Raw genomic sequence first — 17177 nt, forward strand, 5'->3', positions numbered from 1 at the left:
CCTCCATTATTGTCATAGGGGTGAGGGGAAGGACACTCATAGGCATAATGGAAGCCTGATAGTTTTGTTTTGTTCTTCTTTTTGTACCATTAAATAGAGAGTGCGGACTTTTCAAAAGTGGAACTTGCTGAGATGGTAATGGAGGGGTAAATTTGAAGATAATTGTGAAAATCTTCATATGTGGTTCTATAATATGTGTCAAATCCTTTTGTGGATTGGATGTTTTATCTGGATTAAATAACAATCATAGAATGGTCATGAACCTTCTCTCAAGTTAAAAAAAAATATGGAAAATAATGTGTGTCAGCGTGTGGTTGCTGCAAGACCAAAATAAAGAGCTGGATTTAGTTGCGGCAGTTTGTTTTTTGTTACAAAACTTAAAGAAACGAAACACTCAGCAAAATACTCGATAGGACACAGGAATGGAACAACCAACTAAACTTGGCAAGAATGGCCAATGAATTGAACAAACACAGGATTTAAATACACAAGGCAAACCAATCAATGAAATAAACAACAGGTGCACATAATAATCAAATCAAAGAGAAACCATAGGAATGAATACAAACACAGGAAATCTTTAACTGTTACATCTCCAGCGAGAGCTGTAATTTACCCTTATGAACAAGCAGGAAGCATAATAAACCTAATTTTTCCCCACAATCTCTCTTTCATTATTTCTGAGCTTCTAATATTGGATTGGTTATTATATTAATATGAACATGATGATGTCACACTCCTTTTTCAGGTGCGCTGGAGCACAGTGACAGACCTTACCATCATGTGCGCCTCTTCACCCAGGCTGATGTAGACAGTGGCAAAATTATCTACAGACCTCCACAAGCACCATCCCACCTTCAGGAACTTTATCAGTACTCATTTACAGGTTAGTTATTACTTTAGTACATTTTTTTTTAACCAAATCAGTATATTAGGATGATTTCTGAATGATCATGTGACAACGAAGACTGGAGTAATGATGCTCAAAATTCAGCTTTACCATCACATTTACCATCAAATTACATTGAAAAATCAAATAAAATAGAAATTAATTATTTTAATATTTGTAATATTTTACCATATTGCTATTTGTTACTATATTTTTTTATCAAATAAATGCAGCTTTGATGAGCATAAGAGAGTAAACATTTTACTGACCAAAAACATTCGAACAATAGTGTAGGTGAAGTGTAAATAGCTTTTGATACAACTCAAATTCATGAATTTACAGATCTTTTATTTAATCCAACTAGAAATTTGAGTCCCAAAACATTTTTAATTGGAGAGGGTTTTTTATATTGCTCTGCTATGAATGTAACAATAGTACCATGCAATACTATGACACGTTCATTAATTTGAAATGTGAATAGTTTTTGTGGGAAGTTAATTAGCAATTATGTCAGCGCACTGTTGATTTATTTCTAATCTGATGCTAATTGGTTCTTCTGAGCAGTCAAACCCAACGGCTGAGGCATTGTTTAGTGATGTGTTTGACTGTAAAACTCACCTCTTCAGCATTTAAATATGAAATAATCTCTCACCCTGCTTGCTAATTACTGTGATTTGTTAGCAGTTGTTTGTGAAAGTAACCACTAACACTCTTTCATTCCTACAGGTCTACCAGAGTCAGTGAGCCTCCATTTCACAGGTATATAATCACTTTTGGCCTCTGGAACCCACTTGCGACTCTGCCTTATTCTCCCTTTCCTTACATGCTTCCAGCAGACCCAGAATTCACTGCTTTCTTTCAAATGCCATATACAGATCCCTCTGTGCCTCTGATCCTACATTCCCTGGTGTGTTGCTGTTATTTATGGGACCTTCTCTCCCCTAAGAGGGAATATAATTCCCTCTTTCTTTCTGATGTCCATCCATACGCTTTATTCCGCCTGACAGCAGGATACGATTGTGCATCCATCTTCTTCTTGCAGTGCCCATGAATCAGAGCTGTGACTGCTCATATGCCCTTCTATGTCTGTATAGAAGCAGGGCACTGTAGGACAGACAAACTCCTTTTAGTGCTGTTAGTAATAGTGTGAAATGGATGGCGAGTAACAATAGACCGGAGAACCGCAGTGTCAGGAGTTGATGCTAAAATACATTTTTATTCTTCTCTTATATGTATTCTTAACTGAAGGAAAACATCAAACACTGTCATAAAACATAGAGAGACTCTCGGCTCAGCTGCTGATTTCTGTTTGCATCCAGAGTTCATATATTCTGTTTGCATTTTTTTCTTCATTGTTCTGACAGAATCAAGGTCTTTGTTTTGTCTCATTTGCATTGTAAGTATGTAAATTGTGACTGTAGTTTGGGAAACTGCTTCATTGCTTCTTCCCTTACAAAACATTATATTTCCACCAGCATACCATAGTAAATACTATTTTTTGTTTACTGTAAAATCATAATTGATGTATATAAATAATTTTTTGATGACAGTAGTGGTTAACAGTGTAAGTAGTGGTGTTCTATATTAGTAACTGTATTACATTAACAACAAAAAGACTTCCATTTTCTCTTTTGGGAAATGTAAATTAGCTGTGCAGCAGTTTTGACACTCATACCGTGTTTTGGTTCGCAAGTTAATGCAGTGTAAGTTAATGGGAGACTTAATGGGAAACTCCTAAAATTCTTGTATTTCTAATTTAAACTATAATGTTTAAAAAAACGTAACTAAATGTATAATAACATTTTTGTGATTGGGAATTTCGTGTGAGTGTGAAAGATTTAGACACGGAAATTTCACAAGTTGGATTCAAAAGAGGAGGCATATGAATGCGAGCCTCGTGTTTACGCTCATATTTACACACGTAACACAACTGTTTGAGCTCTCACGGTTACAGCGGCTAAAAGGGCCAGATTGTATTAAACAAACACTTCAGTGCTGACATTTATAGAGAAAGAAGGCATGTATTGTTAGGCATGTTGAATAGTTCTCCCTGTAGCTCACATCTTATGTTAAGTTGTCTGGAGGATGAGGTTGAGATGATGTAGGATGTCTTTTCCTCTTTTCTGTCTATTTCATCCTCCCTGTCTCTTAGTTGCATTCATTCATTTGTGCTACACTGAGCTGAAGTGCAGAAGACAGAACTGCCTGAAGGTCAACAACTAGTGTTCTTGTGCATGATTGACTTATTCTAAGTCGCTCTCTTATGTCAGTGTCTGACGGAGAGCACACCACTCCAGAGATGGACTTTGCTATCCTGCTGTTGACCAATCATCAGCAGCCGCCGGTCTTTCAGATTCTGGATCCGGTGCTGGAGGTCAGCCTCGGTGGCAGGGCACCAGTGGGTAAGGACACAAGTATTGACTTAAGTGCTACAAAGTAATTCAAGTGAATGAATAAGTCTTTTAAAGGTCAAGTCAGTATGTTTTTTTCCTCATTAAAAAGTTTTACACCTCATTAACAAAGTTTTGAACACAATAGTTCCTTGTTTAAAATCTTGTTCACCTGAGACTCATCATAAGTCTAATAAAAGATATTTTACATAGAGCTGGTCGCATCATGGGGGGCAACCATTTTGAGATCACACGACTAGTCAAAAACTACTCACCTTTTTCTCAGTTAACCCCGTTGTTGGACACTTTTTACGCATTGAAAAAATAAAAATTTTACTGTGAATAGCACATTTCTACAATGACATTGATAACTGAAAACATTTCTTTTCGCATGATGCTACATCCACACCACAAGGTGCCAGTAAAATGTCAGTCAGCACAACATGTGCCCTGTTTAATCTCCCATGGGCTTGTTTCCATGTCGTGTAGGTGGGCGACAGTTAGCGGTGACAGATGCTGACACAGCCCCTGAAGAACTGGAGTTCGAGCTGGTGGAGGGGCCGCTACATGGGACCCTCCTGAGGGTGGACCTTGGCTCGCAGGTCCAGTTGGTCAATGGTAGGTGCAGCATTTTTGGTTCTCCCAAGTGTGTGCTTCTTTATTGTACTTTTATGGCTTCAGTTTCTTTAGTTTATTCTTCAAACTTCTCCTCCACCCCAGGGGACACTTTCACATCCAGTGACATCACCAGGAACGTTCTGCAGTATGAGCATGCCGGTCTCACCACCGAAGAGGACTCCATAACCTTCTCTGTGACGGATGGAATCTCAATGACCTCCATTACAGTGCAGGTCTTGGTGTCTGAGGTCAAAGGTGATGCACCCAAACGTGACCCGAAAGCCTTGCTGTCTATGGAGGTGGCGGAGAAGAGCAGCACCATCATTAGGCGTTCACATTTAGCTTATATGGTAAGGAATGACATGTTCTTAGAATGACTGAAAATAAAAGTTAAAATTGGTAGTTTCCAGTATGCATAAAAAGTGTTTTGTCAATGTATTTTAGGATGATGAATCTCCAGACGAGAGAATTTTTGTGCAGTTAGTTTCTGTGCCAATGTATGGGATCCTCATCAAAAATAAGGTTGAAACGGATCATGAGGAACTTAGTGAATATTCATCCTTTACAATGGAAGACATCAACAAACACAAAATTCGGTAAATGCCCGGCATTGTTGTTTCATTGGGATTGTAGTTTCATTAATATTTTTTATATCAGTTTTTATTTTTATATTTTCTGTTTCATTTTAAGGTTTTATCAAGTTTGTTGTATTTGTTTTTGTTTTCTTTTTAAATTTTTATTTGTTTGTTAGTTTAGTAGAAGTTAAACTAAGTGAAAATGAAAATGCTGAAATAAAATTATTTTTTTAAATGAGTTTACTTTATTTCAAGTAACAATTTTTTATGGTTTTAGTTAACTGTAATAACCCTGCCTATTTCATATGTATTTTATATTCTTTGCAGCTCTGTTACTCTCATGTATTTTCCAATAATTGAATTGAAATAGTATTTGCTTTCATTTTTTTCCACAATTTTGCTGCATATTCATGTTGTTTTGAATATGTGGTCTGATCTTTGTTAATTGTTTTTTTTTCCAGATCATTACCAGTATTAATGTGTCATTCCTAATTCTACTATGTTAATATTAGACTCCATAAATGAGGCATGTAAAAGGTTTGGCGAGCTGAAGTGCTTGGGGAGGCTCAACATGCATTACAACACAGGCTGCTTTAATTGCTTTAAATTGTTGAGCCCTGCTGAGAAATGATGAAATATAAAACAATTCTCTCAGGCGATTACGTCTTTGCCCATATTTGACTGTTATCTCTGGTGGTTTTCTTTTTAAACAGATGGAACATTTAACTTCTGTTTTCTGCCGTTTTTCAAAACGGCAGAACAGTTTATTGTGTTCCAGCTCTCGTTCTTATAAAATTTGAAGAAGGTTGAAAATAATGGGGTTTTTTTTTTTCCCAAATAGGTATGTTACTTCCTTTGAAACGGGTGACCAGCCTGTCACTGACATTTTTCACTTCGTTGTCTATGATGATGCGAACAATCGTCTGGAAAACCAGATGTTCACTATCACCATCACCTCCACCCAGAGGCAGCCACCTGTCGTCACTGTCCGCAGCGGCATTAAGGTAAGCACAGTCCTCACTTTGCCATTAAACTAGTTGTAGATCTGGTTCTTTCAGCATTTCTAAACTCCTTATGGTGTTTTCTATGGACAGGTCCAGGAAGGAGGGAGAGTCCAGCTCTCAGCCAATCACATTATTGCATCAGACCCAGACACACCCAGAAAAGACCTGCTGGTGTGGCTGATCAGCCCACCCAAGTATGGCTTCATTGAGAACACAAAGCAAGGTGAGTCACTCAGCGCTCTCTCCATGTGTCATACATCACCTAGCATTATATGTAAGCTTCTTTTTCTAAATCACTTGGGGGCAGGTGGTGTTGTTGTTGTTTTTGTTTTTTTTTTCTTCAGTTGCTGATGGTGTAATTTTATTCATGAGCAGAGCGCCTTTTAGATGTGTGAAATTCAGATTAAAGCAGTTATCTTTATTCAGGCTTCCTCTTTGAGAGGGGAAGATGAAAGGAGGTGCAGATCATGGTGGAACATAAACACCCAATGATAGAAAATGCTGTTTTTCACTCAAAACACAGATGCAAACCCTGATGTCTGCTTTGATGTATCTACTTTAAGAACAAATACTTATTTTCATGATTTTAGGTTTGTTTTTGTTCCTCACAGCCATTTATTCATAAATATTAGCGATTTCTTATCTGGAAACTGACAGTCACTCTCATGTGTTTTGTCTAGAAAGTCACTTGGTTGTTGTTTTTGTTCCAAGATCAATTACTTGTTTGGATATTAGGCCTAGAAATGTTAAGTAAAATGGAGTCTTCAGAACTGACTAAACTCAAGCTCAAAGTGTTGCATTTGTTCAACACATTGAGGTGTGTCTTTTGTCTGCAGCTTTGATCGGTGGATCTCGCGTGATCAGTCCTGACGTCCCCTTCACTATAGAAGACCTCACTTCAGACCATATCTTCTACGTCCAAAACATCCGCCAAGCCAGCATCCGCCAGGATGTCTTCAGCTTTTACATCAGTGATGGATCAAGTCAAACTGAGGCTTTTGATGTCACCATAGACATCCAGGTAAAACTGAAACACAAAAGCCCAAAGTATACTTCAGTTTTTACATGTAGACTTAGCATATGGCTACAGTCCTTTCAAAGTTTACTCCATCTGATAGTGCACACGAACACCGGCGGTTTCATCCTTGTCCAGTGTCTGCACTATTTCTCCCCAGAAGTTATGACAAATATAAATGTCTTGGTTCTCTTTTAAATTGTAATTTTGCTGCACACAGTACTTAGTGTATGCATAAAAAAATGAATAATAATTTGGGCTTAAGGCTGCATGGTGTTTCTTTGATAAATATTTTCCAGAATATACTTTCAGAATTAATTTTGCTGTTACTTTTAAAGACATATGAAGATGCAAAAGCTGCTAAACGCCACCTCTATCAAAAACAAGATAATGATATTGAGCGAATGCTCTCCGCACATAGTATATGTTCATCAAATACACAAAGTATATGTTCTTCAAATACTAAATCTCAGCATCAGCCCATTCAGAAATACTGGTTCATTGGCAGAAACCGCTAAACGGCACTTCCTTTTGTCAGCAAGCATCCACAGAAGAACCAATCGGAAGATGTGATTCGAATCATTTGATTTCAAGATGAATAATGGCATGCGTTTGAGCTGTCGATCTGCAAGTTTTTATCATGTTTTGTCCATGGTTACAGTTGCAATGACAGGATTTTGCGAGTAGCAAGTAAACACAACAGTGTTCCTTGTGCTCACTTGAATCACAGCTCCCCCTACTGTGTGGATCAGTTTCTTCATTGTTACATTTTAAATTCTGCTTTCATCATTTGCAAAGTTTCCAGTTGAATCTGTGATTTTGCAACTGTTTACTATGTTTTGTTTTCCAAAGAGGTGGACTTAAAGGTTTTAGCGAAAAAGCACACATGGACTTAGCTAGTTTTGCAGCAAAAGACAGTCAAATTTGTTAAATACCAATGAATTGACTAAAGTGACATTTTTGAAAATAAGGTATTTCAATAACTGACCAATAACTATTGCCATTAAAGTGAAATTACTAACCCTAAACATAGGAGCCTGCTAAAAACTGCTTGTTTAAAAGAAAACATATCAAACGGACTTGGAAGATTTTGCATCTGAACTCTTCATATGTACTTTGGTTCTTCATTTCGCAGCCTCTTATAAGCGTTTAGTGGTGACTCACTGGGACACATTTTCAAAGCTAGTCTGCAACATATCCCAATTCCCCTTTCTTTCCCGTCTCTCTTTCCTGACTTGTCAGGTTTGTATATGTTGTTTATATTATTTGATGTTGTTTATAGCACACCAAGGAGGACAGAGTCCCAATTATCTCAGTAAACAGCATCCAAGTGGAGGAGAACTCTGGTGTTGTCATCACTAACTCCTCCCTGAATGTGCTGGACCAGGACACACCTGAGAATGAGCTTCTCCTCACCATTATCAAGAAGCCTTCATATGGTCAGTGCCTCTCTTTTTCTCTCCATTTCTCTTCATATGCTCACTCCATTTCCTAGTCTGTCGCTCATTCATGGCCATCCTTCAGCAAACATCCATTATTTGCCACCTCTCAGTCTGGCTCCTGTGTGGCTAATTTATGTTCTAGTCATTGTACCTCTGCTGTTGACTAGAACCGATGGAAAGGCCACAACCCACAGGGTTTTATTGGTTAAACTTTTATTGATGCATGTCAAGGTGTTCACAGCAGTTTTATTAGGAGTCACAAGCGAGGAATGGAGCTGACAGAACTGAAATACAGTCACCTTGTCAGAATGTTCTGACAGCAGTGCAGCTATACAAAAAATGACATAGAGCGAATATTAGAGGTCAAATGCACATTTATTTGAAAATGTGTGTTTATTCTGTGTTTGATGGGGGGGATGAGAAGGAATGCACCATTAATGTCCATTTCTTTGCAATGTTTCTATGTGTGTTTGTGTCTCCATAGGGAAGCTTCGCAGAAGGCAGTTCTACTCTCAACCTTTAGAGAATGGCAGGATTCTTCAGCAGGGATCCACCTTCACGTACCAGGATGTTCTAGATGAGCTGCTGGTTTACACCCCAGACGGACGTGGTTCTGGGACAGATGAGATCCAGTTTTCAGTAACAGATGGCATATACACAGAGATGGGTCGTCTTGAGTTCAGCATGGATATTAGGAAGAGAGAAGGCCCTAGAGTCACAATCAACAGAGGACTTCAGATTGCAGCAGGTCAAGATACACCTATATTACAGTGTCATTGCACACATCCCAAGCAGGTTACTGATTATTAAGGATGCATATTTTTAGTAGCCCTCATAATAGCAAACATAGTTTAGTACGGAATAATTTGTCATTCTTTAACTGCTTCTGAAATAAGTGTAAAACAGACTCACCACAAGGAGAGAAAGTGTTGTCTTCACTTCTTCCTAGCATATAGTAATCTGTAAAAAATAAAACAAAAAAAATTTCAGTCCCCTATACTGCCCAACCCCTCACCATGAGCAAATCTTCTTATTTCTCAATTCTCTGTACTTAAATGGTGAATAATGAATATATATATATAAATATATATATATATATATATATATATATATATATATATATATATATATATATATATATATATATATATATATATAGCAGGGTGTTCAAATACTTATTTTCCTCACTGTATATATATATATATATATATACAGTGAGGAAAATAAGTATTTGAACACCCTGCTATTTTGCAAGTTCTCCCACTTAGAAATCATGGAGGGGTCTGAAATTGTCATCGTAGGTGCATGTCCACTGTGAGAGACATAATCTAAAAAAAAATCCAGAAATCACAATGTATGATTTTTTAACTATTTATTTGTATGATACAGCTGCAAATAAGTATTTGAACACCTGTCTATCAGCTAGAATTCTGACCCTCAAAGACCTGTTAGTCTGCCTTTAAAATGTCCACCTCCACTCCATTTATTATCCTAAATTAGATGCACCTGTTTGAGGTCGTTAGCTGCATAAAGACACCTGTCCACCCCATACAATCAGTAAGAATCCAACTACTAACATGGCCAAGACCAAAGAGCTGTCCAAAGACACTAGAGACAAAATTGTACACCTCCACAAGGCTGGAAAGGGCTACGGGGAAATTGCCAAGCAGCTTGGTGAAAAAAGGTCCACTGTTGGAGCAATCATTAGAAAATGGAAGAAGCTAAACATGACTGTCAATCTCCCTCGGACTGGGGCTCCACGTAAGATCTCACCTCGTGGGGTCTCAATGATCCTAAGAAAGGTGAGAAATCAGCCCAGAACTACACGGGAGGAGCTGGTCAATGACCTGAAAAGAGCTGGGACCACCGTTTCCAAGGTTACTGTTGGTAATACACTAAGACGTCATGGTTTGAAATCATGCATGGCACGGAAGGTTCCCCTGCTTAAACCAGCACATGTCCAGGCCCGTCTTAAGTTTGCCAATGACCATTTGGATGATCCAGAGGAGTCATGGGAGAAAGTCATGTGGTCAGATGAGACCAAAATAGAACTTTTTGGTCATAATTCCACTAAACGTGTTTGGAGGAAGAAGAATGATGAGTACCATCCCAAGAACACCATCCCTACTGTGAAGCATGGGGGTGGTAGCATCATGCTTTGGGGGTGTTTTTCTGCACATGGGACAGGGCGACTGCACTGTATTAAGGAGAGGATGACCGGGGCCATGTATTGCGAGATTTTGGGGAACAACCTCCTTCCCTCAGTTAGAGCATTGAAGATGGGTCGAGGCTGGGTCTTCCAACATGACAATGACCCGAAGCACACAGCCAGGATAACCAAGGAGTGGCTCTGTAAGAAGCATATCAAGGTTCTGGCATGGCCTAGCCAGTCTCCAGACCTAAACCCAATAGAGAATCTTTGGAGGGAGCTCAAACTCCGTGTTTCTCAGCGACAAGCCAGAAATCTGACTGATCTAGAGAAGATCTGTGTGGAGGAGTGGGCCAAAATCCCTCCTGCAGTGTGTGCAAACCTGGTGAAAAACTACAGGAAACGTTTGACCTCTGTAATTGCAAACAAAGGCTACTGTACCAAATATTAACATTGATTTTCTCAGGTGTTCAAATACTTATTTGCAGCTGTATCATACAAATAAATAGTTAAAAAATCATACATTGTGATTTCTGGATTTTTTTTTTTTAGATTATGTCTCTCACAGTGGACATGCACCTACGATGACAATTTCAGACCCCTCCATGATTTCTAAGTGGGAGAACTTGCAAAATAGCAGGGTGTTCAAATACTTATTTTCCTCACTGTGTATATATATATATATATATATATATTATATATTCATTATTCACCATTTAAGTACAGAGAATTGAGAAATAAGAAGATTTGCTCATGGTGAGGGGTTGGGCAGTATAGGGGATATATATATATATATATATATATATATACAGTATATTTAAATCCTTTACATTTATTCATTGCTTTTGTCCAGAGCATCTTAAAAAAATAAAGCAATTTAAGAATGTGCCAGTGATATTAGTTTTGTTGAAAAACATTTTTTTCTTTATACCACTTTTTATTGAATGAAATGAAAACAGTTTTATTGAAGAATAAAAACACAATGAATATTGCATGTTCTTTCAGTTTTCACTGCCTTGTTGAATAATAAAAAGTTATACTCTTTATTAAAAAATTACTTTTTTGTCAGTAGGCCCACAATGTTCTTTTCATTTTCTTTATGATTTTGTTACAAAAAACATTTTAATTATAGAAAATAACTCTTACATTATATAATGAGGGTACCACTTTCCAGAAGTAATATTTGGGGAATAGTTCACCTAAAAATGAAAATTCATTATTTACTCACTCTCATATAATTTCAAACCTGTATTTTTTCATCTGTGGAACACAAAAGGAGATGGATGAGCAGCACATAAAAGTCACATAAAATAAGCACGTAAAAGTCTTCTAAAGCCATACAACAGCTTTGTGTGAAGACTAGACCGAAATTATGGCATTATGCACTTTTAATCTCCCTCTGCCAGACTTATTAGTGAACTAGAAAAGCTTCCACACTCTTCACTGCAGTTTCATTCATTATGATGCACCAATTTAAACACTTGATATGAATAATTGAGGTTCCTATCTAGTGAGACTGAGTTGATGTTAATAAGTAACTTAAATACCTGCCTGTGTCATTTCTCTTACCGTTGCTCATTCCATCCGGCAGGTTCCTCATCTAAGATCACAGAGCAGCATCTGAAAGGGACGGACATAGATTCAGATAACCTTAGGCTGCGGTTCACCCTGACTAAAGACCTGAGCGTGGGCTCCCTGCTGCTGAATACAGGCAGAAACAAGGCTCAGATATCTGTCAAAGGACCTGTCACCAGCTTCACCCAGGATGACATCAACAAAGGTTTTTCCTTCATTGCTCTCTCTCTGTCTCATACATAATCATCCATAGGGAATTTCTATGCAGAGAGGGATTGTCTCATGTGGTTTTGCACCTCATGTTTCAGGACATGTGGAATACATTCATGAAAAGGGAGAAAGTGGAGGCAGCTTCTCTTTCAAGTTCAACTTGGAAGATCCTGAGGGAAACAGAGTCATTGACCAGTCTTTCTTCATTAGCGTTCTGGGTGAGCTAAGAATTTATTTTGGGACACTTAAAGATGCATGTTCACGAATAGAAGAAAGTTATTTTGGTACATTGCGATCTCTTTTTCTCTCTCTCAGAGGACAGACTTCCTCCCGCAGTGGTGGTTAATAAGGGTTTGGTTTTGGATGAGAACACCCTGAAGAAGATCACAACACTGCAGCTCTCCTCTACAGATCAGGACAGTGAACCAGATGAACTCATTTATCGAATCACCAAACAGCCCCAGCTAGGCCATCTAGAACATTCCAGCAAACCAGGTACACAAAAACTGACAAATATACTCCATGCTTAAAGGGATAGTTCATCCAAAAATGAAAATTTGATGTTTATCTGCTTACCCCCAGTGCATCCAAGATGTAGGTGACTTTTTTTCTTCAGTCGAACGCAAATTATGATTTTTAACTGCAACCGTTGCCGTCTGTCAGTCAAATAATAGCAGTAGATGGGAACTTCATCTATAAGAGTGAATAAACCTTGCTTAGACAAATCAAAATTAAAACCTGTGGCTCGTGACGACACATTAATGTCCTAAGACACGAAACGATCGGTTTGTGCGAGAAACCGAACAGTATTTATATTATTTTTTACCTCTAATACACCACTATGTCCAACTTCCTTCAGCTTCCTATTAGTGAGGTCAAATAACGCGTTCTGATGACGGAAGTGATGTCTCGCCCATATACTTCAATGAGCGCAAGACATCACTTCCGTTGTCAGAGCGCGATCTGACCTCACTAACCGGAAGCTGAACGGAGTTGGACATAGTGGTGTATTAGAGGTAAAAAATAATATAAATACTGTTCGGTTTCTCGCACAAACCGATCGTTTCGTGTCTTAGGACATCAATGTGCCGTCACGAGCCACAGGTTTCTATGGTGGTTAGGTGTCTATGGAAGTTTTTTCGACTCTTATTGTTCAAGTTCCCATCTACTGCTATTATTTGACTGACAGACGGCAGCGGTTGCAGTTAAAAATCATAATTTGCGTTCGACTGAAGAAAAAAAGTCATCTACATCTTGGATGCCCTGGGGGTAAGCAGATAAACATCAAATTTTCATTTTTGGGTGAACTATCCCTTTAAGAGTGTGTGCAGTGACAAACCAAAAGCGGTGAAACTGTTAACTGAACTATTATTCAGTTTCAAAACAGTAGCTCAGCTTTCTAAATAATGTTGATTTTCCAGTAACAAGCTACTTTTTCTAACAAGTAGCAGTGTCACAAAACAAAGTTGTACATCGCTATTAAAGGTGGGATCAGTAGATTTTGAAAAATGCTGTTGGACATTGTTGATATTTGAAATCAACCCAAACAAACCCACCCCTCTCTTCATTGCTCCACCTCCAAAACAACACTCCAATTCTAACCACCCTGCTCCGAGTCAGTCTCGAATCCCGGCCTGATCGCTGCTGGCATGCGAGGCGAGTGCACTAACAATGACAGTGTGCAGTGCAGTAGTTTACCTGCACAACTCTTACTATCTGGCCACTGTTACACACGCAATGCGAGTGGATGTCTGTTTATCACAGCTGACGCACAATAAAATGCTTCACGAAAAATAAAGTGCAGTTAATGAACCAAAGACAAGAAAGCACAAAAATGAGCGTACATTACACAAGAGTACAATACAAAGTGTTCGTTGTTATGTGTTACTTACATGTGAAGTGGAATGAAAGCAGTCTCTGCATCTGTTTTCAGGCGTCTTTTTTCAAGCTTTTCTAATATAAACCGGGTCCTAAAGCGCTTGCCCAGTCATAAGCCTTCATTCCAGTGATATTCTTTTGAGCTCTTTTGTAGTGTCCCATCTCTTGGTCTGCATTCTTTCTTTCTTTCTTTCTTTCTTTCTTTCTTTCTTTCTTTCTTTCTTTCTTTCTTTCTTTCTTTCTTTCTTTCTTTCTTTCTTTCTTTCTTTCTTTCTTTCTTTCTTTCTTTCTTTCTTTCTTTCTTATTCTCTCCCCTTGACCGTCATATGCCCCCTAATGCTGATTGGTTACACTTTTGTTTTTGGTGTCAGCCCGACTAACTTTCAAACAGTGTTTTTCAAAATCTACTTACCGCACCTTTAAATGTGAAATTAGAAGAATTACCTCCAGGCAAAATTAGGAAAAAATCATGCTTGCCAAAAAGTGTCCACTATCTCATTTGTTGTGCTGAATAGATATATAGTGTAAACGTAGTGTATGTAGCATAGCGAAACGTTTAATGTTTGTGTCGTTAATTAGTGAATGTTGGTCAGACATTTTGTGCATTTCATTTGAAACAGCTAATAGAAAACACTCATGACATGTTTGCTGTATTGCTTGTAATCTCCCTAATCAGACAAGGATTTTTGAGGTTGTTTTTTATTTATATATTTATTTATTTTTATATTTTACCGGGGCTTTTGTCTCAGTAAAAAGGTCTAGTGACGCCCTTGGTTCTACATAATAAAACCTTTAGTAACTTAAAGCTTCAATGCAGTTGTGTCCTTTTATTTATTGTAGCTTGTGGTGTAGCTTGCTGCTTTTCAAAAGAGTAGTTTAATTGAATTATGGATAGCTTGTAGCTTGGCAGTCTACAGTTTCAAAGTAGCTTCCCAAAACTATTTCTTATTTATTTTTTTATGCCTATAGAGAACCATTTAGTTGATCTGTTTTTATAATGGTGTTGGATGAGTTTACATTATTATTTAATTGCAAGTGCAGTATATGAAGTGGTGGGCTTCTGGTTACTGGGGAAGTTTCACTATTACATGTAGTCTGTATCATAAATCTGTCACATACTAGACCACATACACATACATACCTCTGCTCATCCACAAATACACATATTACAGTGTCATTGTTATTCCTGTTTCTATCAAAGATTTAATCTTAACAGCCTGAGAGATCATAATATATATTTATAGTCTGCGGTCCTGGAGCTGTAATGGCTCTTCACCAGAGCAGTACATTTATGAAAGCTGGCCACTACTGCCAGGAAATACTTAGAAATTGCATGGAAGATATATAATATGTTTCATATCTAAACATCATGTTCAAATGAAGACTGAGAATTTATTAGATGAGATCGAGCCTATAGATCTCTATCAGTGTGTCATGGGTGAAGATCAGTTTTCATTTTCATCTCTGTTCTTCTGTCTTGCCTGGACTGCACTCAATGGGATTTCTGCAGTAGTGCATGTTTTATTCATTAATTTCAGTTGACCTGTGGGATATTTTTAATGGTGGCAAGTGAGTTTACATTATTATTTGATACCAAGTGTGGTATATAAAGTGTTGGACAGCTAGTCACTGGAGAGTTTCGCACTGTTTGATCCTGTTGCAGGAACACGGATCAGCACGTTTACCCAGGCTGACCTGGCCTCCCGCAACATTCAGTATGTCCATACCAGTGAAGAGGAGACACATTCCGATGATTTCACCTTCACTGTATCTGACGGAGGAAATGAGGTGCACACACACACACACACACACACACACACACACACACACACACACACACACACACACACACATTTGTTTATGTGAATTGTGGGGACATTCCATAGGCGTAATGGTTTTTCCCCTAAACCTAACCTTACTGAAAACATTTTGTTTTTACATTATAAACTTTAAACTTTACATTTATAAAGTTGTGGGGATAAAATGTTGTCCCTACAATGACAAAAATGAGATTTTACTATACTTGTGGGGACATTTGGTCCTCAAAATATAGGGAAAACCTGGACCACACACACACACATGTAGTGGGGTCTAAACGTCTGAAGCCATATTGGAACAAAATGTTGGATTAAAATCTGAACATGAGCAGAAAATTTTGGCATTCTGAAAAATGTAAAGTAAAAAGTAAAATAAATTTGTGACAATGATCATATGACTTTGTACAGATGGTCAGATGTTGTTCTTCCATTAAAGCATAAGATGCTCTTTGGATCATCTCAAATTATGCTGGAGAACATAAAAATCAGGTTTTATACAAAACTGTTGAATACCTGCAGTTCGAGTGCTGGTCAGTGTTGTTACCGTAAATCTATTAAAGGTTCCATCAAACGTTTTTTTATAAGATGTAATATAAGTCTAAGGTGTCCCCTGAATGTGTCTGTAAAGTCAGCTCAAAATACCCCATAGATTTTTTTTAATTAATTTTTTTTTTGTGAGTATAGTATTTATTTGGATGTTTACATTTGATTCTGAATGAATTTGAGGCTGTGATCCGTGGGTAACGGCTAATGCTACACTGTTGGAGAGATTTACAAAGATTGAAGATGTGTTTATTCATTATACAGACTGCAAGTGTTTAAAAATGAAAATAGCGACGGCTCTCTTGTCTCCATGAATACAGTAAGAAACCATGGTAACTTTAACCACATTTAACAGTACATTAGCAGCATGCTAACGAAACATTTACAAAGACAATTTACAAATATCACTAAAAATATCATGTTATCATGGATCATGTCAGTTATTATCGCTCCATCTGCCATTTTTCGCTGTTGTCCTTGCTTGCTTACCTAGTCTGTTGATTCAGCTGTGCAGCTCCAGACGTTAATACTGGCTGCCCTTGTGTAATTCCTTGAACATGTAACAGTCGGTGTTATTTTGAGATTCGCCTGTTCTTCTGAGGTCTTTTAAACAAATGAGATTTATATAAGGAGGAGGAAACAATGGAGTTTGAGACTCACTGTATGTCATTTCCATGTACTGAACTCTTGTTATTTAACTATGCCAAGATAAATTCAATTTGTAATTCTAGGGCACCTTTAGTTACTAAAGTATATATATATAAATATATATGGTTGGCATAAAAGACATTTTGAACTTCCTGTGATTTTTCAATTCATCTATTCATTCTATTCATCTATTCACTGAAATTATATCAGCGAATTGTATTGCTAATATAATTTGGCATAAAAAATGTATACATACTCATCTTTCACGGTAACTAACATGGATATAAACATGTTCATGCCCACCTTTCTCTTTATATTAATGCTTGCACACATGCTGAGCACACTTCCTCCCACAGTAATCTCAACCCTCCCTCTCTCCTTTTCATACTCTCTTCCTTTCACCTCTTTTCTTTCCATTATAAAC

The 17177-nt window shown here is 37.7% G+C and overlaps 1 protein-coding gene across 1 annotated transcript in view; it reads left to right on the top strand.

The window, feature by feature from the left end:
* Nucleotides 1–17177, top strand: part of fras1 (Fraser extracellular matrix complex subunit 1) — a 127940-nt gene that overhangs the window by 93890 nt on the left and 16873 nt on the right. Inside the window, exons 34-48 of the mRNA XM_067406034.1 lie at nt 749–886; nt 1616–1648; nt 3160–3291; nt 3769–3897; nt 4000–4247; nt 4342–4493; nt 5314–5476; nt 5567–5699; nt 6313–6497; nt 7774–7930; nt 8418–8681; nt 11674–11862; nt 11966–12085; nt 12183–12362; nt 15409–15533. Of these exons, the coding sequence (XP_067262135.1) occupies nt 749–886; nt 1616–1648; nt 3160–3291; nt 3769–3897; nt 4000–4247; nt 4342–4493; nt 5314–5476; nt 5567–5699; nt 6313–6497; nt 7774–7930; nt 8418–8681; nt 11674–11862; nt 11966–12085; nt 12183–12362; nt 15409–15533 (2348 nt within the window). The remainder of the gene's footprint in view (nt 1–748; nt 887–1615; nt 1649–3159; nt 3292–3768; nt 3898–3999; nt 4248–4341; nt 4494–5313; nt 5477–5566; nt 5700–6312; nt 6498–7773; nt 7931–8417; nt 8682–11673; nt 11863–11965; nt 12086–12182; nt 12363–15408; nt 15534–17177) is intronic.

The sequence above is a fragment of the Chanodichthys erythropterus genome, chromosome 13, assembly GCF_024489055.1.
Source record: "Chanodichthys erythropterus isolate Z2021 chromosome 13, ASM2448905v1, whole genome shotgun sequence".
Taxonomy (NCBI): domain Eukaryota; kingdom Metazoa; phylum Chordata; class Actinopteri; order Cypriniformes; family Xenocyprididae; genus Chanodichthys; species Chanodichthys erythropterus.